The sequence below is a fragment of the Crinia signifera genome, chromosome 1, assembly GCF_055691185.1.
Source record: "Crinia signifera chromosome 1, ASM5569118v1, whole genome shotgun sequence".
Taxonomy (NCBI): domain Eukaryota; kingdom Metazoa; phylum Chordata; class Amphibia; order Anura; family Myobatrachidae; genus Crinia; species Crinia signifera.
The window spans coordinates 74192477-74218255 of record NC_139217.1 but is presented as its reverse complement, the minus strand read 5'-3'; the positions used below and the strand labels follow the sequence as shown (position 1 = coordinate 74218255).

At 44.4% G+C, this 25779-nt stretch overlaps 1 protein-coding gene across 1 annotated transcript in view; it reads right to left on the bottom strand.

Annotated features, from left to right (window-relative positions):
- TAPT1 (transmembrane anterior posterior transformation 1) overlaps positions 1–25308 on the bottom strand; it is a 57127-nt gene extending 31819 nt beyond the window's left edge. Inside the window, exons 1-4 of the mRNA XM_083163593.1 lie at positions 25060–25308; positions 13329–13459; positions 4510–4628; positions 914–1076 (exon numbers count right to left, since the gene is read on the bottom strand). Of these exons, the coding sequence (XP_083019719.1) occupies positions 914–1076; positions 4510–4628; positions 13329–13459; positions 25060–25207 (561 nt within the window). The 5' untranslated portion in view covers positions 25208–25308. The remainder of the gene's footprint in view (positions 1–913; positions 1077–4509; positions 4629–13328; positions 13460–25059) is intronic.
- Positions 25309–25779: the final 471 nt, after the last annotated feature.

Genomic DNA, 25779 nt, shown 5'->3' with positions numbered 1-25779 from the left:
GACCAATTTATTACTCACGCCAGTAGGGTTGTGTGGGATTATAAAAATAAACACCATAAAATCTTGATAGAAATAATGAAAACAAACCTTAGGTCTATATTCAAGAGATGGCTGTACTCTGAATTCCTTGACAATGCGTATTAAATATACCAGGAACCATTGATCATTCAACATTAAAAAGTTCTGATTAGGGATGCCAATCCTGGGCCATTTTTTCAATCCCGGGATTCACAATTGAAAAAAAAAAAAAGGCTCCACCCCCAAAAGCGGTGGCGTTGCATATTTACTTACATGCGTAGCAGTGGCCGGTAGCAGGAGGCAGGGCATTACAGGGGTGCCACCGAAAGTGGGTGGCCATGTGCGGGGTGATGCTGGAAGCAGGCTGGCGGCAGTGCCGTGGCCTGCGCAGCGTGACCTCTGACCTCCACGCTGTGCAGTGCTGCACGCCGGGTATTGGGAACAGCCAAGCAGCATCTGAGAAGGTGCTCAGATGCTGACCGGCATTATACTGCACATGTGCAGTCTAATTCCAAAATCCTAGGATTGGAAACCTGGCAATCTTGGGGCCAAATCCCAGGATCCCACCGATCCCAGGATAGGCCACCCTAGTTCTGACGGTGGGCTATATTCCACAGCCCAAATGATCAGGGTGGCAGCCTTCATATATAGATGTGTCCTCATACAACTAGCCCCAATAGACCGTGTGACACCTGAGATGAGACACCACACAAGTCCAGTGCCTGGTGGGTCTTTTGTGTCTTTTTACCCAGAAATGCATCTTAATGCGCAGTGTGATGTAACTGTAACGCACCGGGAAACTGTGCGGATTAATCTCATATGCAGCAGTACATGGGTGTGTGCGATCGATATACAAAGCGCTACGGAACTAGGCATGAAAACAATCAGTATTTACCTCCAGCATATTGTAGATGATGTAAAGCTTGATAACAGACTGTCCTCTTATGAGGTGGTACATCATGGAATAGTCAACGTAGTGCATCATGAAATAGCAGATTACCAGTATCACACCCTTCAGTATGTCGCAGACTTGAGCGGGCTGCAGCAGACGGCCGTCACTGGAAACACAACAACACTATGTTATATTTCAAAATAAACATTATTTAAAATCATCACTTCCTACAGATCTACTTAAAAAATGCACAAATCGCTGCTGAGAGAACCGGAGAAGGATAAAGAAAAAATATATATAGTACAGAATTAGTAAGTTTCCTCTCTAACTTCTGAAGTGCTGGCTGTATGTAGCCAGATACCTTGTTTATATTCAGTGGCCAGGAGATAGCGCCACCTAGTGCCATTCTGTAGAAATAGGTTAGATGTTTACACAGGCAGTTACAGGTGGTGGATAAAATAGAATGTGACAGCAGATAAGAACCACTTGGGCAATTTAGTCTGCCCTTTTTTCCCCTTTTGGTAACCTCAACCTTATTTGAACCTTATTTGATAGCACCATGTCTACTATGCAGGTAAGAATTCTTGCAACAACAAAAAAACAAAAAACACTTGACACTTTCACACCACAGAAAAACACGGGTTTTTCAGCAAATTCCCGGGTTGAAAATCTTTAACCCAGGAATTTGCTTCTGGTGTGAATTGATGTCAGGCTTCCCCCGGCACTCAAAAATGCCAGGTAATTGCCGGGTGGCCGGTGTGAAAGTGGTATTATTGTATCTGACGTTTATGGTCTCTGCAAATAGAGAAATTGCAGATCTGTCTGACAGCAAACCAGAACAGATTACTGGCCGCTGCCCAGTGGAGGCATCTGCAATAGAATCTGCTACTTTACATGATGTATAGAGGGAATCTGTGCCCAAGATTACGCCAGCGTTCACAAAGGTTGGATGGCAGTCTATTGTATTTTGCCAGCAGTGCTGTAATGCAGGTTTTCTTCTCTGCGGACAAGCAGAGTTGTACGCCGCACGCATTAATAAGCCACAGAAGAAGTGAAACATGCTTACATTATCCTGTCTGTGCTATTCCATGTAATACCAGGATGACCAGACCTGTTGTTACAGCAGCACCGCTAGAAAGCTGCGGCCTGCTGTAACAGAAGTAGAGTGTTCATGTTCTCACAGTGTGTTTTACGTAGAAAGCACCCAATAAACTACAATGAATCAGCTTACACATTGCTCTGAATGAAGAACACAGATTATACTAAGAACACAGACTAATCTAAAGACATCAGTGGTGAATGCAATGTATGCATCAACACAAACCAAATGGGACTGAGATTGTCCACCTCTATTGGAAACGCCAACGCCATAATCACTACACACATCGAATGCTGCCAATCACATTTAAATAGGACAACATTACAACTTTAAACATGCTGATTTAGCAGCAGGTATAAACATCTAACGCTGTTCCCTTTAACATCACAAGTGTGGCGATAACGGAACCGGTCATGTCTCCGTAAGGATGGTCAACATTGTGACAGGCGAAACAATATTATGGAACCCAACCAAACTACAACAGGTTTATAATGCAGAAAGGTCTTATGTCGTGGTGTCTACCTTCGCCAACTATTTCCGTTTTAACCACAGAAACCTTGCAAAAGGAACAAGTGAGAGGTGTGCTATAAAGTGTAGTACTATCTATACCGAGCGGATGCAACCAGCAGTCAGGAAGCTTATTGATTGAGAAGTTTATATAAAACGGTTAATAAATAAAATAAGTTTAAGAAATCAAAAATAATGTTCAATCACTTTCAAAATCCATGCAGCTCCTCTGTCCTGTCTGGGGTGTCACTCTGCTGCGGGGCTTCTATCACAGTTTGGACTGTATCTCCCTCTCTGCCGAAATACAGATCAGAAAGGGTTTGAAGCACCACAGCAGAGAGAGACACCTCTGGCAGGAAAGAGGAACTGCATGGGTTTTGAAAGGTGCAGGGTGCTAGAAAGAACACTAAGACATGAGGCACAGCCTTCAACATATGCAGGACCATCTTAACAGTGCTATAGGCCTGGCGAAGCAATGTACTGAGGTACCTACCTACACATTCACGGAAATAATTAATAATAATGTAATAATGAAAAACCAAAAACCTACCACTCCTACTGTCTCTTCATACACCTCTATACAGTGACTGGCTGTCAGCACTATCCTTTGTGGATGGCTCCTGCCATCCACCAATCACATTGCTGCCAGCTTTTTACTATATGGTTGCAGGGTGGGAGGCAGGGAGATAATGCTGTCTGCCCGCTCCAGAGACACCAGCTTGCCCCTTTGGTAAGGCCTCAGGGCAACTGCTCAGTGTGCCTAAACATTAAGATGGCCCTTAACATACAAGTCAACAGGTACTATATGGTTGTAGGCCCCTTTTAGATTGAGCTCTGTTAACAGACGGGGAGATTTGCTGAGCGCTCAGCACAAAGCGATGTGTCAGGTGGGTGTGCTGAGCGATCTGTCAGAGCCAGTGTCCGGGGAGATCACTGGCCCTGCCCGATTAATATCCAGCATGTAAGGACATTGTCTAAGCCAGGTGTGTCCAAAATTTTTGTAACGAGGGCCAGATTTGGTGAAGTGTAAATGTGTGGGGGCCGACCACTCAGCCTGACATTCTTTGAATCATTAATCACATCAGAATGGTCCCCCAGCCTGCCCCTTCACTGTATGTCCCCCAGCCTGCTCCTCCTACACTGTATGTCCCCCATTCACTGTATGTTCCCCACTCTGCACCCATTCACTCTGTCCCCAAGCCTGCCCCCCTTCTCTTAATATCCATCAGGGCCTCCATTCATTGTATGTCCCCAAGCCTGACCCTCCTTCACTGTATGACTCCCATTTACTGTATGACCCCCATTCACTATGTACCCCACTCTGCCCCATTCACTGTATGTCCCCCAGCCTGCCCCTGCTCCCCCTTCTCTGAATGGCCATCACTGCCTCCATTCACTGTATGTCCCCCAGCCTAACCCTCCTTCACTGTATTTCCCGCACTCTGCCCCCATTGACTGTATGTCCCTTTGTCTGTCCCCTCCCTTCTCTGTATGTTTCCCAGCCCCTTGTGTGAGCCAGAGGAAGGAGAGGCAAAGCAGGCACTGCAAGGACAGGAGATGCTTGGGCTCCCACTGCTGCCCTCCTCCACTCTGCATGTTACGGGAGCAAGCTTCCCCCTTGCTGCCTCCCTCCCAAAACACTGCTGACATTGTAAATTTGGAGTAGGGTGATATACAATTGCAGCAGCAGGGGTAGGACGCCAAACACATCTGACTGTGGCGGCCGGCACCTCCTCACTGCAGCAGACAGCAAGGTAAAGGCGCGCTCGCAAGGGCCCCACCTTTAGTGTCCTGTGCTGTGCTTCCCACATCTGATGCTCTGCCCTCTTCCAGCTGGAGGCTGCGGGCTGCTTGAAATTACAGCACAGGTCGCAATTTGCCCCTGGGCTTGACTTTGGACATGCCTGGTCTAAGCGATCCAGATGTGTAGGCCACATTACATGTCATTTCTTCCATTACAGTTAAGATATGGCCGCCTGTCACTGCATCTTACCTTAATCCACAACAGGGCAGAGTAATGAACCGGATAAAGGCCAGGAGAACTCTCAGTGGGAGCAACGTGAATACATAAAGGAATGCATCCAGGCACAGGAAAATCCCAAAGATCATCAGCTGGAAGACAAAGGCAGAAATGATTAGCTGTTGTAGCCACGGGATCACATCATATCAGTGGTCCTATCCCATCATGAAGTGGAGAGAGATAAGTAACAACTAATCAGCTTCTAGTTGCCATGTCACACGCTCAAAAAAATAGCAGGAGCTAACTCTTTGTACTCTATCTCTCTCCAGGCCTTGGTAATCTTATCCCAATGATAGCTACATAGGAGCTTACGCTGGAGTAGGGTGCTGCAGCCCAATATTCTGGACTTTGGTGCTCGAAAACCCTTCGGTTAACACAGGGTGTTTTGTTTGCTGGACATTTATGTGTGATTAATTTCAGTGCATATATAACATTATATACACTGCTGTTTTCTTCTGCACTTGCACTTTTTACCCTGATGAAAAGGCATCACGCCTTGAAACGTTGACTGACCATATGGATCTTCATTTATTGTATATTTAAATACATTTCCCTTATACCACAGTCCAGAGAGTGGCGCCTCATTCTTCACCACGAGTGTGTGTAGTGGGTATCCAGTTGTATATTATACATAAGGAAGGCACCATGGCAGCTGACCCATTATCTAGGGTGCCAAACCACCATATATAAAATATTCTGGATTCCAATTATATACTGACTCGGTGCCCGCCACAATGGCGATATATATACACACACACCAATCCCATCACAGAGGTAGATGGATGCAAAGACAGACGAGACACACATAGATAATATAGATTAGCTACAAAAGCCATTTAAACTGCCATTTTATACTAATGAGCAATGTAACAAATTAATAGTAATCCTGGATTTAAGTGGGATCAAGCATTAATTACCCCTCTTCATAGAAGCAGCTGTCACATAAATACCAGAAATAATATTCCAACACTGTAGCATCAAATGGTCGTTAAGATTTTCCTTATTGTAAAAATCTAATGTGCAATATATAATACAGAGAAATCTATGCTTTAGCCATCCGGTCATGTCATTGAAGCCTTTATGTTACAAAGTATAGAATCTGTAAATACCTAGAAGATAATCCCTCACGTCAAATTGTTTATTGAAACCTTTAGAAAGATTTGTGCCTAATGTATAAATCCAGCTGGATTCACACTTGGGAACAGATTTAATCTCCCCCCTCTATCTGGGATCTGTGTCTGAGCTGCCAACTTAATTATCAAATTGTTTGTTTCAATTGCACCACACTAATGTTATGTCTAAGCTATCTATGTGACATGCCTTACAATTCCTGAGTTTTATTTTACAATTATCAACAAGTCTGCTCATTCTCCTCTGACCTCACGGAGGGGCAGATTTAATAAGCTTGGTGAAGTGATAAAGTGTCTGGCTTTTATCACCAGCCAATCAGCTCCTACCTGTGAAGTTACAGGCTTGGTTTGAAAAATGACAGGTAGGAGCTGATTGGCCGGTGATAAAAGCCAGACACTTTATCACTTCACCAAGCTTAATAACGCTGTCCCTCATTGCTTTGGTTCACTGGGGATGTAATCAAACGTCTAAATTTACAATGTCAGCAGTCATGTCAACATTATTAAAATGCCAACAGGCAACATGTCATCATTGACAGAGTGTTGACATTAGGGTTAGGCTGTGCTACAGGAGGGTTCGGAATAGTACTTATTGGAACACAGTAGAATCGGAGTTCTGACCCAGTAATGACAGTCATCTTGATCACCGGGACTATTAAGCTGTGCTAGGGCCAATACAGCTATCAAAGGCAGGTAAGTCACCGCCAGGCCACCAAAGATTATATGTCAACATTCTAACAGGTAAATATTTAATCAGTGTCTACACAAAGAATGTTGATATGGTCTATGTCGACATAATGAATCTCAACATATACCACACCTGCTCAGTAGATGTTTTGCATTTTGTGCACCATTCAGGTTACTCGTGTGTTGTGAGACCATTCCAGGAGACCAGCAGATTCTGAGAACCAAGAACCAACCATCATTCCGGTCAGTCATTTAAGGTGCATACACACCTAGTGACTGTGGCCCCTGGGATCTGGTGTACATACACACGTGCTGGTGTGGGGGGGGGGGGTACCTCATTAACAATCTGCTCCATTGTTATGCACAAACAACAGAGGGGCCCGAAACAGTGTGCATCCTTTATCGGGCAGAGCGTACACACTGGGCGATATAATGAACGATATTTATCATTATATCGCACAGTGGCCCTTATTGAGATCTGATCGCAGTACAAATTTGCTCTGAAAAAGGGAAAAACCATGTGCACTGCAGGTGGGGCAGATGTAACATGTGAAGAGAGTTAAATTTGCATGGGGTGTGTTGAAACTGAAATCTAATTTGCAGTGTAAAAATAATGTAGCCAGTAATTACCCTTGTACAGAAACAAAATAACTCACAGAAATCTAACTCTCTCTGCACATGTTACATCTGCCCCACCTGCAGTGCACATGGTTTTGCCTATTTTGAGAACAAATTTGTACTTCGAGCAGATCTGAATAAGGGCCAATGTGTACAGGGCTTTGGATCAGTGTTTTCCCAACTACAGTCCTTGGGGACTCCCTACAGCAGGCATGTCCAAACTATGGCCCTCCAGCTGTTGTGAAACTACAAGTCCCATCATGCCTTGCCACAGTTTTGCTATTAGGGAATGCTAAAACTATTGCAACGCATGCTGGGATGTGTAGTTTCAAAACAGCTGGATGGCCATAGTTTGGACATGCCTGCCCTACAGGGAATGTTCTGCATCTGCATTAGTATTTGCAAAGTTGCTGGACAGCTGTATGGCTTCATCATAATATGTATAACAAAATCATATAGCCCATCTGCCACTGCTAACAGGTTTTCTAGGTATGGAAAGGTCTTCCATGTCTAGGTAAACAGTCAATAGGTCGATATACAAAATGGCGACATTAACAAAAGGCCGCCGTGTGGGAAAGGCTGCTGCATGAAACGTGAAAAGGTCGAATAGGGTCCAATGTATGTGTCCTACTCTCGCTATCTCTTCCCCACCACTTGTCCTCTGGTTCATATCCCGCCCAGTTTTCTTTGCTACCTGCCTGCCGCAGCCTACTGCAACTTGCCCACCCCTGCAATCAGCGGCTTTCTTCCACCAGGATTCCCTACTGCTTCCAGTAGGCTCTCGTCTCACCAATCCATAAACGAGACACTTTCACTCTCTAAATATTGTTTTAAACCTTCAAGCTCTTAGATTGGATGTTCTATCCAATTGCTCACCTCTCACACCCATTTTGAACTTCTTCTATCTGATTTTGACCCCTTCACGTCATTAACATAGCAGTCACAAACCAATGACGTTCATTCTCAATGCCAAAGATAATGGTCATTCTCTTCACCTTGACACTTTATCAAGCCTTCCATTCCATCTGTCATAGGAAATCTGTGCTCTGAAGACTCCATTCTTAACCATTCCTTTTCGGTCTCCGCTTCTGCCTCCCCTACACTCTTCTTTTAACTACTGATATCCCCTGAGGGCCACACCACCTGGATACCTAATCATCATCTTCAGCCTCCAAAACACAATGACACTCAAATATACCTTCTTCATGTCTCTTCCTACATCACACGGATAACCAAACATTTTCGCAAAAAAACATTGAGTTATTATGCTTGTGACTTCACATGTATTTTTGTAGTTACTATATCTAGAATTATTAATAATTCCTTGGATACTCAGCATTTTCAGTTTCAATTCTTTGTGACGAAGAAATTCTTTTGACGCCTTTATCTTAAACAAGTGTAATAAAAGTTATATTTTAATCTTATCATCATTCCATTTATCTTAAAAATTATTTATTCAAGCGTGCCCCAAAAAACCTTTTTGGTTCTGCCTTTCTTTGTCCCTCTTGGACATAAACCTCTTTGTACTACATCACATGGTGTCTGGATGTTTTAGCACATTCTCATATTAAACATGAAACAGATTGGTTTTGTTATCCCTTCTTCCTGGGCAGCTCCATCTCACTTTCTGCTGCCTGGGTGTAAACTTTGACATTTCCCTTTAGCTAGCTTCAAAACGTGCACTAAAACAGACCTTTCATTAAACCTACTAGCACTCCTATTATATCTCAAGTATACTCATCACCTTCACTGTTCACCCTTCAGCTGTTCGTTGCTCCCCTTAGTACGTAAGCTTGTTCCTCACCATGTAAGCTGTACTTTTTCATAATCTGCCTACTCTCCCTGAAAATTACCCCCACCTGCCCTACAAGATAGGGGACTTGCTGTACTCCCACCCATATCCTCACCCTACCTAGCCTATAATTTATTGTGGTCTGTTATTTACGCTTTATTGTACTTATGTCAAGTATATTTCTTTTACAGCACTGCAAAAACTGGGGATGTTACAGTAACAAGGGATGTTACAAATATGAAAAATAATAAAGAAAAATAAACTAAAATAATTTGGAAAAAAACACCTGGAGCAAGTTCTTTGCAACCACCTCAACTCTTTACTCAGCACACACTTCCTTCTAGACCAGTGGTTCCCAACCTGGGGTACTAGTACCCCTGGGGGTACTCTGCAGACCAGGTGGGGGTACTTGAAAATAATATTGGTAATGGCGGACAATGAAAAGGTCTTTTGATGGCTGAAGAAGACCCATTGCCATGGAGACTAACTATGTTGTGTCATATGTCTGACCAGTAATCCACTGGGAGCTTCCCGCGCTGCCCTCAGACATCAGCCTTCATATGCCTAGCACTGACAAAGGTGGAGGAAGCAGCAGCATTAATCCTACTGGTGTTAGCGGGAATCATGGAGATAATACACGCTGATTCCTTGCTGTATACTACTCCTACGCTCCTCCTTAATATAAGGACATGCATAAGGATCCGCATACCGCTAAGTACTGTCCATATTTCAAAATGAGAGGAGGGGGTACTTATCAATGAAAAGCCTATTCAAGGGGTACAGGAGAGAAAAAAGGTAGGGAACCACTGTTCTAGACCCACCCCAGTGAGATTGTGAGACTGGAAACTCATTTGAAGATGCCCTCCCTATAGTGTAATAAAACTTCCTCAACGCCAAATCCAATGGCCATTTCTGAATTATTTGATCCTGCTGACCATCACCTACTCCTCTAAATCCTACACTCCATTAGCCTTCATCACACTTCCCTGCTTCTACCTCCATTGTCATAGTGCACCGCTGACATCTGCCCACCCACAAAGATTAGTCCCCTGCCCCAGCTTTACTTCTCTCTCATTAAACTTTATAGCTCCCCCACTTCCCCATTCAGCTTGCCTCCCTACCCTGCCTTTTCCACCTCTGGCATATCTACAGACCTGGTCCAATAGTGTCTAAAAAGTCATCAAAACACTGATTCACAGCCTCTCCTGTCCGGACTTGCAGTCATCTATGCTTTCTGAACATTGCTTCATCCCAATTCAGTCTATCCTTAACTATAGGGACTACCACCTCTCCTCCTATCTGACCAGCTCATCCCACTTTCGGGTTTAGAGATTCTTCCCAAGCCAATAACCTCTGTGAAGCCTTCCTATCAGTGGCAGAACTTCTGGGTGGTTGGCCCAGGTGCAAAAATATAATTTGGGCCCCTTCTCTACAATACGGAACACGCCAATGGGTGACATGGAGAGGCAAAGGGAGGCAGAGTGTGATAGGGAAAAACAACAGTGGATGACAGGAAGAGGGTGACAAGGAGGTGGTAGGCCCCTCATTGGCTGCAGTGCACTGCACCTGCTGCACCATGGTAGTTCCACCTCTGCTTAAAAATGCTTTATCAGCCTCTCACTTATCCTTCAAATGTGCACACAATCCCAACACTTCACTCAAGCCTACCATGCCAGCCCCTGCACCTCACAGCACTACCCCACCTCCCCAAGGCCTTTGTATTCTCTACATAATTATGTAATCTGAGCACTGTAATATGTTTTTGTGCTTGTCTGTATTAATAAACACCCATGTAAACTGCCACAAGCTTGACCCCTCATGTGTAATGCTATGGAACATTTGTGGAGAATAAGAAGCATAATATAGTATTATTTAGTCCAAGGATAAAGTGAAAAGGAAATCAACTTTCTGTGGTCTTTTCTGCCGTTTTATTAAATACAATGTAGTTCTTGTCCTGGGCCTAGTAACATCTTAAAGCATTCCTGTGTAGAAGTTTCCAGTTTCCTGGTCTTAAAAACACACTACAGTCAGAATCACACAACTAAGTATTCTGTCCATCTCCTCCAATATGAAGTATCCATCCCTGCAATTCACTGCAGTGATCAGCAGCCACACAATCTCTGCATCTCGTCCCTGCAGGGTGGAAATGTTATTGGCACACTTAGCTGTGCGTGCTTACACTCCTGCCAAGATTATTGCTTTCTGAAATTACAGTTCAAATGTCATTGCCCCCTTGTAGAACACCACTTTGGTGACAGCAGGTCGTGCGCTTTTTTTAAACAACGTCTGCTCACATTTTTTATGGCAAAATGAGATCTGCAGTATTAAAAAAGTGAGAGAGAAAAAGTCCCCGAGGGAGCTGAAAGATGACACGCCGGATCATGAAATTGAAGGACCATTAGACTGGACACCATTCGGAAATAGGTTCTTTAGTTACAAAGAACAGAATATAAATAAAAGTGTTTGGGGAATAAAGAAGGATTGAAAAGATTACTACCAGTGACTATCGTGGTATTTAAAGGCCAAAAGGAAAATACAAACACATGCTCACCGGTAATACAGCCAGCAGCCTACACAACCACAGACGAGTGGCAGCCACCCCTAAGAGAATTATTAACGTGGCTGGTGCACACATAAGTGTGTGGGTCATTTAAAAAGGCAATACTAGGTAAATCTTGTACTTTGTCCTCACTTTAAAATAAAAAAATGGACTACAGATCTGACATATGTAGCCGGCAGACACTGCAGTTAACAGATGTTAAAGCCAGAGGAAGGAAGAGACCAGGGCGTCTGCAAGCTCAAACCACACATGTGGAACTCAGCCAAGTAATGTGACAAGTGTAATACCGCCTGCTATCTCAGCGCTGCCAGGTCCAAGTGGAACCGGTTACCCGATCACTTGCGTATCCAGTGTACACTTTTAGCTGAATAACACAGAGAGATATTTATGAAGGCTTTAAAAGAAAAAGCAAACTGCAACATACATCACTTGAATTTAGGGTAGACTGGTCACCAATGGCCAATAATAAACACAATTAACGTTCATCCAAGATATAGCACACCATTGATGCACTCTATTATTGAGGCATTAAACTATCGCACCAGTTTTCACTACTTTACACTTAATTAAGTGTGCCCCAGAAAAGACATATTCAGTCTTTTTCCTGCACCCTAACGCAAGAAAACACCCCCTTCTTCATGTAAGTTTTCTGAACTTCATCTGGGAGCACCACCAACTGGCCATTCCGCAGATTACCTATCAATGCTATGGATGTTGGTTTTCTTTATCACAGACCAAATTGATATTATGTGCGGATTCTAAAACATGGTCTATAAATGGGTTGTGTGCAGATTCATAACTCCCTCCGCTTCAATGCCTTGTGCTGCAAGATTATAATACTAGCAAATCAATAGACAGCACGGCCCTCCTATCTTTCTTACACACCGTCATCCAAGTACCTGTTCCAGTATATGACCACATATCTTACTGGTACTAGAGCGTCTTAAGTGAGACAAATTGCCATATGGGATTTATTTTTTTTAGTTGCTGGGTTGCTTAATATATTTGTAAGCAAAGTTTATAGTATTTTTGGCATTTTATCCCTGCTGTGTTCCTGCACAGACCATTACAGATCAGGGGAGGCATTGCAGACAATATGGCGGCTGGTGCTTTATTCTGTCAGAAGACAACATTAGCAATCAACACACCCCCTGTGCTATATATAGATAGATAGATAGATAGATATATATATATCTATATATCTATATATCTATATATATATATATATATCTCTTGAGTGGGGGACCGGCACTCCCAGCTTGATTGCAATAAGCTTGCACAGGTGCCTTCACTGCTTTACCGGAGATGAAGCAAGGTATACAGGAATGAAGGTGCGGCACTCTGGTCTTGTAATCAAAGAAACGACAGTACAGTGTCTGGTGGTCAACGTTTCAGTGCTCGTTTATTGGCACTATTGTCAGGATAATAGACAGGTAAGTGCAGTGACATTTTATAGCATTACAGGTGATCAAGAGGTGGGAGTGGTAATCGGCGTTCACCAATCCCAAGGGATTTCACGTCAGCTAACCACACCCACCACAATGTGCATACTTCACACTAATAAAGTTGTTGATACAAAATTACAAAAAAAGAAAAAGAAAAAAAATGAATGAAATACATTTAAAAAGTTGCGGGATACATACAAGCATAATTTTCACAGTGCAAATGGCATGATACAATCACATAATTATGTTGCATATCAGACTCAAAAAGCAGCAAACGACAAATACTCATTCAGCCCTTTTGGTGCGATTACACCCAAACGGTGAATCCACTCGGTCTCTCTTCTAAGTAATATTTTATTGCGGTCACCGCCACGGACAGGTCTATCAACCTGATCGATCATGCGGTACCGCAAACTGGTAAGAGGATGTTTCATTTCTAAGAATACCTCTTGGCTCCATACAATGTGATTAGTGCGGCTATGAGGGGATGGTTATTATTGAAGTCACTGCTCACACATACACACACACACGCGCATCACGATGATGAAAGCAATACCAACCTTCTCCAGCTCTCTGGGTATCCGTAGGCAGGTGTACACCCGCTCTCGCCTCTCTTTGTATTTAGCTTCATTGTGTTCCAGAAAATAGCCGCGGGTGAGCTCGGCACTGATGAACCTGAATAATGAAAGATCTAAAAGACAAAAAATAATAATTTAAAAAGACCCCAGCACACAATGACACTGCCAACAAATGTAAATGGTTTCCACTAGAAACTCTGCACCTCTATTTTATAATACTTTGAAGTCCATTCTCCCTGGCTCAACTGAAAGTGGAATACACTCTATAGAGTTTAGAGACCGTAACCAAAAATGTATTAAGGACCAGTTCAGATTTAAGCCGGAATCGGCATCATATCAATGGGTGCTATAGATTATTTTAGCTACCAGCCTTTACTGACAGCAAAACAAAGAAAGCCTGTTGCTGTAAGTGCTTGTATACATGGACTGTAGTGGGGGAGATCGTGTTCATTCTAGCACCCGCCAGCTTTGAAAACCCATGCAGTTCCTGTTCCCTGCCTGGGGTGTCGCTGTCTGCTGTGGTGTTCCTAGCACAGGTCTGGTTTGCATATCAGTGCTGACATACAAACTACACTGTGCTAGAAGCACTACAGCAGGCAGCGACACCCCAGGCAGGGAAGAGGAACTGCATGGGTTTTCAAAGCTGGCGGGTGCTAGAATGAACACTAGGAGAGCAGTGTAAAAGGCTCACAAAATAGTGACCGAATGAACCTTATGCCAGGTACACACTAGACGATATTTTAAGCGATGTTGCAGATAACAACATATTACGTGTGTACCCCTACATCGCTCCCCCATCCCCATTGCCATTGGTGTTTGCACTTGACGATGAGAGCATCACCATTGTGTTCCATCGCTAACAAACTTGCTTGGTACTCACATTGCCAAGTGTAGGATGGTTTCTATAAAGTCGTCCTACAGGCAGTCGGTATAAACCAGGCTATGACAAATTATATTAATAGATGACTATTCCCAGAGCCACTCAAACTGCAGCACTGAGCAGCGTACAGTGGGAGCACTAGGACTTGTGCGCTAGGATTCCAGTTAGAACGCCGACACGAATGTTAGGTCAACAAGCTAAATTCACAAATGTCGACAATACATTTCTGTGTTATTTTTAAGTAGTGTTGGGCATGTTAACACGTTAATATCACGTTAACGCGCCAGCACATTAACTGCGATTAAAAAAATTAACGCCGGGGGGGGGGGTGGATCACTGCAGCGGCTGGAAGTGGGGAACGGGGCTGGGGTACCAGGAAACGGACGGGGGACGGGGATTCGCCGCAGGGGTGCAGAGTCTCCGTCCACACATGCAGACGGAGACCCTGTGCCCCTTCAAATATGGCTGCTGCTGTGAAGGAGACAGATGCTAGATGTGCTCCTTTACCTCTAGCGTCTGTCAGGGTGGGAAGTGCAGAGTACCCAGTGCGGATTCTGGGTTCGCTGTGGACCTGCAACCCCTGGCAATGAGCAAGTAACCCCCTCCCCCCCTGGCATGGAACACATAAGTTCCATGCATGGAACACCTACCCCCCCCCCCCCCCCCCTGGCATGGAGCAAGTAGCCCCCTTGGCAACAATCAAGTAAACCTCCCTGGCATGGAACACATAACCCCCCCTGGCATGGAACACCTAACCCCCCCTGGCATGGAGTAAGAAGCCCCCTTGGCAACAAGAAAGTAAACCCCCCTGGCAACAAGCAAGTAAACTTCCCCTGGCAACAAGCATGGAACCCACTATGCAACAAGCATGCAATCCCCCTTGGCAACGAGCATGGAACCCCTGGCAAGGAGATTTTAGGTAAGTGGCACTTATGTGCCTATCAGCGAGATTAATCGCAGTTAATCGCAAAAATTACATGCGATTAATCGCGATTAAAAATTTTAATCATTGCCCACCACTATTTTTAAGGTTATTGTTACACTTAGGCTAATATAATGCCAACAACTGTATGTCAACATTTTCCCTGTTGATCCCACATCCATGTTCATTGTCTACATTAAGAACCTGTCAACATTCCGCATTAGGAAAAAGTTCCAGCAAAATAAAACCATTTATTGCCTCATAATGCCAGAAAAAGGGTTTCAGCCCCAAATCCCCAGTTCCATGACTCAGACATGGCTTTTACATACTTTCCATATTAGGTTATCTCAGGAACTATGCACCACGGAACCTGTCAGCAGTGACCAGAGGTGTTTCCATTGTTGAGGTCATAGAGACCTGTGGCACTGCAGCTACTGTGGAACTACACATCCCTGCATGTCCTATAGGCATGCTGAGATGTGTAGTCCTACAGCAGCTGGAATCACATGTTGCCTGCCCAAGTATAGATGTTGATAAGGAGCCAGGTAAGCACAGAGTGTGATGGCAGCAACTCATGGCTGAGACTCCAAACTGATTTCAAGTATGAGGTGACATTGTGGTACGATGTGGTAACCAATGTTAATTATTAGCTTTGTGTTCTGTTTCCTAATTTTAGTTTAGGTTACACAATTCAAGTCACATCTTGTGGATTTTAATTCTTTATTCTACACGCAATCAGAGGCATTTTAATTATTAATGAAATGGGTGTGTAACAGTATATACACATTACACTGCGCGTCAAGTTATGAAATCAGCAGAACAATAAAACCAAGAACTGGTCCTGACACACTTTTACCACTGTCACTATAGATAGAACAGGATCTGATTTTACAGTGCTTTTTATAAATATTAAAAAAAAGCCAATGTACATGAGCCTATATTTTTAGCACAGCCAAATACAGGGCTGTGTGATGCTGCGGAGGGGGAAGAGTGAAGGATGGCCAACCAGAAGCTGCAATGACAAAGGATTACCGCTTCTAATTGGTCCGACAACACAGACACACCCTTCTCCACCCCTTAGAAGGAAACAGGAGAGCGCATTAGGATCAAATGAAGCTGAATACTGTTCGATTTCTATTTGATTTTGTCTATATAGTCAAAATTGAAAAGAAAGTCAGAATCACACAGTACACTACAATAGTCTGTCTCTGCAGAGGTAGTGCAGCATTACAATGGCTAGCGCACAAATAAATACTTGCAGTAGAGTTTCTAATACTGCTTTCACATTGCAGAAATGGGTAATGACACGGTATTCTTAATTGGGACTTTAAAACGGGTCTGAGCCTTGAGACCTTTATCATTGCAGGTGAAAACCGTTTTAAAAATCATTTAATACCATTCAAACATTCAACCCGTTTAACCCCCAAGGGACACGTTTTAAGCCATTGAAATAGAGCTGTTCAAACTGCCAAAAAAACAGCTTTGAACCGTGTAGGACTCTGCTTTTTAACCGTGTTGAAATACCGGTTAACTTTAACCGGTAAATCAACTCTGGCACTTTCACATTGCAGCCTTAAACGTTTTAAAATGGAAAAAAAACGGCAATATACCGTTTTAAAAGTGCGATGTGAAAGGGGTATTAGTCCTTTCAACTGTTATTAAAGCCTAGTAAACAGTTGCAAAATGTTTTCAAGTCAAAAACACTAGCTCTGTCCTTGTGTGGATTTGTTTGTAGCAAATGTAGTACAGAGAGGAACAGAAGCAGAGATTTTCAGCTGAGAAAATAACAACAAATCAACATCTTAAATATATGCTTACTTTTATAGCCGAATGAACATGTCAGGTTACATTGTTTAACAGACTCTAATGGATGATTCTTAAAGAAATACTAGCCATAAAGCTAACAATTCCGTACATGAGGGGATAATTTATTGCACACAGTCAATCCAGGCCACCCCAAAAGTAGACATGCTTATGTAGTTTCAGGTAGGGGATACATAGGCTATCTTGCAGTCAGGATATCAGCAGTCAAAAATCTAACCCCCGGAATCTCGATACTGAGAACACTGACAGGAGCTCCATTAGGTACCTATCCTTTCCCCTAACCTTCTTGTGCCATAGCCTAAACCCTAACCCCCACTGCAGTGACCCTTACCTCTGCACAAACCCATACCTCCCAACTTTCCCTGGTGGTATAGCGGGACCTTCGGCCCAAAGGTGAGGGGGCTTGGCCTTAAAATCACATCACTCGCATAAGGCCATGTCCCTATTTTACTGCTGCTGTCTATTCGCCGCTGCCCAGCACGGGGCAGTGGAGACTCCATAACCCACCCCCCCCCCCCATTTCCCTATGAGGAAATCTGGTTTCAGTAAAAGTTGGGTACACAAACAACGGACATAGTTATTTACATACTGTCGGTGCATACTGACACATACACACTGACCGATGTTCGCGATGTGTGGTTAATGATATCGGTCTCATGTACAGGTCTGGTTTGCATATCAGTGCTGATATACAGACCACACTGTGCTAGAAGCACTACAGCAGACAGCAACACCCCAGGCAGGGAAGAGGAACTGCATGGGTTTTCAAAGATAGCGGGTGCTAGAATGAACACTACATAGGGAAAGTTCTATGTATATCGCTACAGGTTAAGCTGACCAAACTCTTCCCCTTCCGGCCAATCCTTGCTATCACTAGAAGCATGACTGCAATAATAATAATAATTTTAACATAATTATTGCTATACTTAAAAAAAAAAAAATATGAACGCAGACACAGCTAGCAGCCCCATGCACCACCTCTATGATTTCTCAGCTACAGCAAGTCATTTTGTCATGGTTGTTACCTCTGTTCAAAAAAAAAAAAAAAAGTTCAATTATCACCTATTAAATGTTTATCTTCTATGGTCACACAATGATTAAAGGACCATTAGAAATGTAAGCCTCCGTGTCCCTTTAACACTCTATTTTGCTGGAAAACTCACAATTTACAACACTTTAAAGTCATGTTCCTGGCAACGGCTGCAGAATATTCAATGTCACCTCTTCAAGCTCATTTATAAGTATCATTTATTAAAGTGCACTAAAGATGAATTATGCAAAAATACAAGTGGGCAGAAGTCCAAGACATGAATCAAAAGGTAGAAATACACCTGAGAATACAGTGATGTTTTAATACATTTTATGGACAAACCTGAAGATGGACCTACAGTACAAACACTGCGCAAAAGTCTGTATTCCAGAAACTGAAGCAGTCTCTTATATTAGTTCTGATGCTCAGTTTTGATTGAGAAACTTTTTGCATGGCTCTTTTTGTTGCCTCAGACAGATCATAATAACAGACACTAAACAAATAAAACAAAAAACACAAAAACAACTTGCAGGTGAGACAATGGTGACATAAAGTATGATGCCCCTTTTCCACTGCTGCTAAAACTGAGGTTATTGCTGTTATGGGTGCTGGAGGATTTCCCGAAAGTCGGGATTCCGACGGTCAGTACTCCGACATCGGAATCCTGAATGTTTAAACGCCTGACTGAAAGGGACTATTCTCCCTTGTGGGGGTCATGACCCCCATAGAGGGAGGAAAGGACCTGTAGCAAGCGAAGTGAGCCACCAAGCCCACAGCGTGGCGTGCGCAGCGAGCCCGCAAGGGTCTTCTTTGCGCTCGCCCTTCTGCCAGTGCTCCGGCAGTTGGGATTTCGATGTCAGTATACTGACAGTCGGTATCCCAATTGTCAGACCTCGATACCACACGCCGTTCACAGATATATCGCTCGTACACACTGGCCGATGGTGTATCGATAGATCAGTGTCTAAGGACCTTTAGAGCGGGGAATACACACTGGATCCCAAGAAAGTGTTAATACAGAAAAGCAGTTAGTGGTCAAAAGGAAAAGCGGGTTGTTAGGGGCAATGGGGCAGATGTATTAAGCCTGGGGAAGAGATAAACTGGAGATAAAGTGGAGAAAAAGTGGAAGGAGATAACGCACCAGCCAATCAGCTTCCAACTGTCATATTTCAAACACTGCTGATTGGCTGGTGCATTATCTCCTTCCACTTTATCTCCAGTTTATCTCTTCGCCAGGCTTAATACATCTGCCCCATCATTTTATAACACTCTCATTGGCTAGAATAATATACCTGTTATTGATGCATACAAATAGGCAGCAAGTGTATATAAGAAAATAAATGTATTTAAAGTATTTTGGGTTTATTTTAGTTTCTCTATTGTCCTGTGTGTTTATATACAAAAGTAAGGGTGTGTACACACGGTTGAGATGCCATGCTATGCGAGTCCCGATGCGATCAGATCGCATCGGGACTCGCATCGCGCGGCATGCAGTCAGTGGCACAATTTAGACTATATAGTGCAGATCTGCACTATATAGTCTTGCCTGCCCTCTCTATCTGACTGCCGATATTCACTCACATGGGAGCGCGCATCGGCAGCACATCGGGCTCGCAAGCCCTAAAAAAGCATGCGATCTGCATATATCGGCACTATATTGGCAACATCGGAAGTCATATCGCACCTTGGTGTGTACACACTATAAGAAAACTACGTGTAACTACCAAATGAAACTTAAAATAAACACCTGTTCCATCCCTACAGCACCTCAACACAAACAACAAGGGGTTTCTCTATTGGCACCATTTCCATATTCAAGCCACATTATCTATACATCATAACATTTTAAAACTGAAAACAATGACTTTTACATAGTTATCACCAATTCTGGAGGAGCGCGGACAGCTACAATTTTTCTAACTGAATACTAAAAAGTTGGGCAACCTAATTTTCAGCTAATGGAGTCTGTCCCCAATGTATAGAATAAATCATGATACAATGTGGGACATATGGGACAGGAGTAAAAGGTCCATGCAGAATACATTGCACATTTCTCTTACGGAGAGGCATTTGTAAGAATTTGTTGCACTGTAGGTTATACATTATGAAAGTACTGAAGGGCTGACAGGTTTTCTTTATTCACTATAATGACATATTCCACAGTTGGTGATACCAACTTTACATAAATATCATCTATCCTAAAAGTGATGGTTGTTAAACCAAATTGGAGAGTACAGAGAACTTCATAGGGGGTTTCAGCCTTATATCTAAAAGGGCCTATTTTTTTAAAGTCTGATTTTTGTCAGGAGCACATATACTGTATGCCAACAATGCAAGGCACGCTTTACAGCTCAACGGGGTTAGAAGGGGAAACCTGGCATACAGGTGAAAGTGATGTGCCACTCCAGAATCTCACATCACATCTAGACGGCTGACTCCAATTCCTCATAGGGTTTTTGTTTTTTTGCTAAAATATTGGAAGAAATTATAATTTTTATTTTACAATATAGCTAGGGATCTAGACAGAACACAACCTTCCTTCACTGACAGTGTTAGCATGGTTTATAGCTAGTGAAAACTAGAATATGCTTGCTACAAGCTGTCTGTCCACAAGCGTTTAACACTTGTTACCACTTTGTGGAGGCAGAGGAGACGTTCCTGATACTGTAGGAGTGGCCAAACCTGTCCTCAAGATCTACCAACAGTTCAGGTGTCTCAGGCAACCTGTGGATCTATAGTAGGAATAAATGCAGCGGGTTTGACAATGTGACAGTTAGTAATGACTACACCTGTGCACCAGCTAGGTGGTCTGGGAAACGTGGTCGGTTGGTAAATCTCGAGGACTGGTTCGGCCAGCCCTGCTGTAAGGCAAATATAACACTAATGCTTGCAAACTCTACCAACAGCAGCAGCAAGTAATACTGTGTTCTCACTGCCAGTGAGAAATACACGGCTTTAACCTGGCATTAAAATGCTGGGGACTGCAGGGACTGACCTCCGTTCTCACTGCAAGGCAAATTCCCGGGTGAAGAAGTTCTACCCGGTAATTTGCCTTTTAACACAGGTTTTTATGCAGTGAGAACGGGTCAAGCCGTGTCTGCATACCCGGATTTCAAACACGGGTAAAAAGAAGGGTTTTACCCGTGTATGAGATCCTGGTATGCGACCCGTTCACACTGCAAAAAAAAACCTGTGTTAAAAGGCCAATTTCCGGTGTCGACATGCTAGACCCGGGAATTTGCCTGCAGTGAGAACGGGGTATAAGGTGACGATAGTTCTAGCACCATACTGTACATGCATGTACTCTTTACCTAGAAGGGCGCCCACGATTTTGATCATAGGCATCGCAGGTAAAAAAATCGCGTCGGTCGCATCGCATGCGACCAAAAAAATCGCATGCGATGCGACCGACGCGATTACCGCGATTTTACAAAGGGAACAATGTTAAATGGGTCAATTGACCCGATTTAACATAGGGAACAAGGTTAAATGGGCCACAGACCCCAAATAGCCACCCTGGGCCCTCCCAATTGTTAACGCCACCCCACGATCAACGTGAACCCGAAGCGTGGCGAGCCCGCGAGGGGCGGCGGTACGCGTCCTCCGACCTTTTCATGCCCCCACTATCCACGTCGGCGTGGAGTTGAGAATAGAAAGTGTGGCGAGCGCAGCGAGCCCCGCGGGGGGACGCGGATACCTGTGAAGCCCGCGAGGGAACGCGGATACCTGTGGTATCCGCGTCCGCTCGCCACGCTTCGGGCTCGGTGGCTCACTGCGCTCGCCACACTTTCTATTCTCAACTCCACGCCGACGTGGATAGTGGGGGTATGAAAAGGTCTGAGGACGCGTACCGCCGCCACTCGCCACGCTTCGGGTTTACGTTGATCGTGGGGTGGCGTTACCAATTCGGGGGGCCCAGGGTGGCTATTTGGGGTCTGCGGCCCATTTAACCTTGTTCCCTATGTTAAATCGGGTCAATTGACCCATTTAACATTGTTCCCTATGTAAAATCGCGGTAATCGCGTCGGTCGCATCGCATGCGATTTTTTGGTCGCATGCGATGCGACCGACGCGATTTCCATTTTAAAACGCATTTCTATGAAAAATCGGGGGCATCGCATCGGTCGCATCGCATGCCATTATAATGGAATGCGATGCCCGCGATGGGCGCCCCTCTAGGTAAAGAGTACCCATTTTTCTATTGTTAATAAACCCCAGCTAATATGCTTACTTGTAGGATCCAAAACCTATTTAGTTGCAGTTTGTAATAGCAATATTTTAGACCTGAAAGTCTGAAAAGAAGATTTATAAACTCTTATGGGGCCTACTCATTGGGAGATTTGCAGACTGCTCAGAACGCTCAGCAAGATCGCTCAGCACACAGCGATGCATCAGCGGAGCAATCTTTCAGGGCCAGTGTTCTCCGATGAAACCACTGGACCTGCCCCGCGATATTACTAGATTTATCCAGCATGCAGGATATTAATCGCCGGGCATGAGCGATGCCGCACAACACTATCGCTGACACACGGAGCAATGTAGGGGCTCTGAAATCACCACATGTATAGGCCCCATTAGAGAACTGTGTTATATCCCATATGCACATACACCACAGCAGTCTGGCCTCACCTAGTGACGGCTCCTGTAATTTACTAAAGCTACGTCACACTCCTAAGATAATGGAGTTGGTAATCAGACTTATCACAGCTACATTTATATGGCAATAGAGTGCACCGTGATAAGCCATTCACACCAAGATAAGGGACACCATCTAAAGAGGTTGTGTTACACATTTGAAAGTGTTGTGTATTGTTCTCTAATCCATGCCACGCAATCAAATGGAAAATCTGATATATTCATCTATAATTACTCCAGGGGAAATATAATAGGCTGCTAAATTGGGCTTTACATTCCTATTGGATAATACTGTACCAAGCCACTAGACGACTTATTGTTATAAAGATGCCTTTTATTACTCTCCTTACTCGGAGGCACTACTTTTTTATAAAAAAAAAAAAGGAGAACAAGCTTTATTGTTTACTTCAAATGGAGACATCAATTCTTTATAGCGGCACAAAATTGTATTACCTGTACATATGCTGTAATGATTAGCATTACTGCCACACAGCATGGAAGTTGTAAGGTCTGTCCTCCAAACAGCTCTAACCGTGTGGAGGCTAAAGTCACCAGCAATTTGTAGTGAATCACAACTTTCCACCAGAGTTAGTTCCATTTCTGCCTAAACCTCTGTAATTTCCTGCTCCTGGGTTCCCACAAGAAGAGGTTCTAAAACTATCTACCGAAACCCAAAATAACCCAAAATATATCTGTACATACTTTATTGTAGAAAATACTGAATACAAAAGTATAATTTTGGGCTAATTTCCACTACATTACAAAACCAGGCACCTCAATCAGCTGAGGTCACTTGCAGTATGTACTGGCCCAACATTACCATCCCATACAGCAATCTCTGCACAACAGGATGTCATGCACAGCAGTGCAAGCAGCGTCATCCAATCGCTGCACAACAGGATCTTATGCACAGCAGTATCCTCCAATCGCTGCACAACAGGATCTCATGCTCAGCAGTATCCTCCAATCGCTGCACAACAGGATCTCATGCACAGCAGTATCCTCAGCATCCTCGAAATCGCTGCACGACAGGATCTAATGCACAGCAGTGTTGTGCAGAGTCATCCATTGTGGTTGACTTCAAACTGTGTCCATGTCAACTGTATCGACAGTTGGGTAAAAAAACAGAAAAAAAAAAAAACATGCCGACCTTCCGACCTGACCCATGTCAACCTAATGCTATGTCGACCTAAACCCATGTCGAACTAGACACCTGTCGACCTTGAACCCAACGGTGGTCGATAAAACGATCCACACCCAACCATATTGTCGACACCATTTTCATATTGTCGACACCACTTAGGTTGACAGTCATTAGGTCGACACCGTTGGGTCAACAGGTGGGAAGGTCAACAGGTGTCTAAGTAGACATAGGACAAGGTTGACAAAGCGTTAGGTCGACATGGTTTTTTTTTACTGTTTTTTGAGCCGACATGTGCCAACAGGCGGTATTTCATGCCCGACCATTGACTAGGACTTGGTGGGAGAATAAAATAGTGTGCCCGAAGCATCGCGAGCGATGCAAGGGGCTGCGGTTGACTTCCAACTGTGTCCAAGTCGACTGTGTCGTGGTGCTCAGAGGCTGCACTGCCTGCATTACATGCCCTCAGTTAGCCCACTTGAGGATGAGATCTTGTCGCTGAATACATGCTGCAAGAGAAGCAGGGCCTACAAGAATGGCAGAAACTCATGGCATGCCTAGCCTGAATCTAACATATATATACACTGGCTCAGTGCAGTCTTGGCCTCCTTGCATATAATAACATGCACTATCTGGTAACTGCAGGAGAAACTCATGACAAATCACATCACCTTTTATCAAACACATATCCCTGCGTAGCAACTCAAGCCCACCCATATATCCACATAAGTCTACTACACTGTATAACATATGGGCTTTAGCCATACTTTGCATGAACTCCAGCTGCTGCAGAACCTCTTTCACTAGAAGTGTCCCATGTAGCTATAGCCACTATGTGCGTGTACTTACACACATATATAGAAAAGGTATGCACTATATAACAAAAAAGAACAAGATAGATAGATAGAGCATGGGACAGCTGTTCTGTAACATAACTTCCTCCAGCCTGCTGAGCTGTCAGTTATCCCAATCTAATGCTGACACACAGGTGGGAGCAGAGTTATTGTCCGGTACCCGGCCAGAGTGCTGACAGTCAGCTGCTGATATATGGGACAATAAGGGCTGCTGGTGACCCAGTGAGGGGCTGCTGCTGGTAGACAATGCCCAGGACAGCTGTCACATGCAGGTGCTGCAGCCACTCCCTTGTAGGACAGAAGCAGCCTAGAGACAATACTCTGTTACCCCGGCTTCTGCAGGGCACCTGCCGCCCCCCTCCCTCTCCTGTCAGTCACCAACACCTGTCAATCACCAGCCTCAGGTCAGGCACCCTCCCCTCCTCACCTGACAGGTTCCGTTTCTTCCTCTTCACCCGCTTGCCGTCACTCATCTCATAGAAGCCCAGGGTCTCCGCAGGTCCGGATGCCGTCGCTCGATCCCCCCCATCCTCCTCCTTGTCCTCCCCACTCAGAGCCGCCGCCGCGTCCGCCATCCCCTGCCTGCCGCGGCGGCCAGTACTACCTCCTTCGTAGTGTGTGTCTCTCACCACCGAACACAGCACGTCATCACACGGCGACGGCAGTGGCTGTTTGTTTTTGTCGGTACTAGGGGTGTGATGACAGCACTTAAAGAGTGGGCGTGATCGAGAGCCAGCAGCCACCATGATGGAAAAGGTCAGCTTGCCCACACAGTTAGGTGATGCTGGATAGCAGTGTGAGCAGCTAGAACCTGGCAGGGCATGCTGGGACTTGCATACCCTCCAACACAGTGGTATGAAACTCATGGCCCTCCAGCTGTTGCGGAACTACATGTTCCAGCATGCCCTGTCACAGTTTTAGCAATCCATTATATAAAATCTGGGTGCTTTTTTCCTAGCACGGCGCCCATTGCATCGCATACCATAGGCATACGATGGTATGCGATGCGATGTTACGCGATGGCAGCCGATGTTATACCAGGGTTGCCTACTTTCGAAAAATCATTTCAGGGAGAAAAGTAAAAGCCAGGGGGCGGGCCTTGCGTCGCACGGGGGGCGGGCCTTGCGTCGCACGGGGGGCGGGCCGT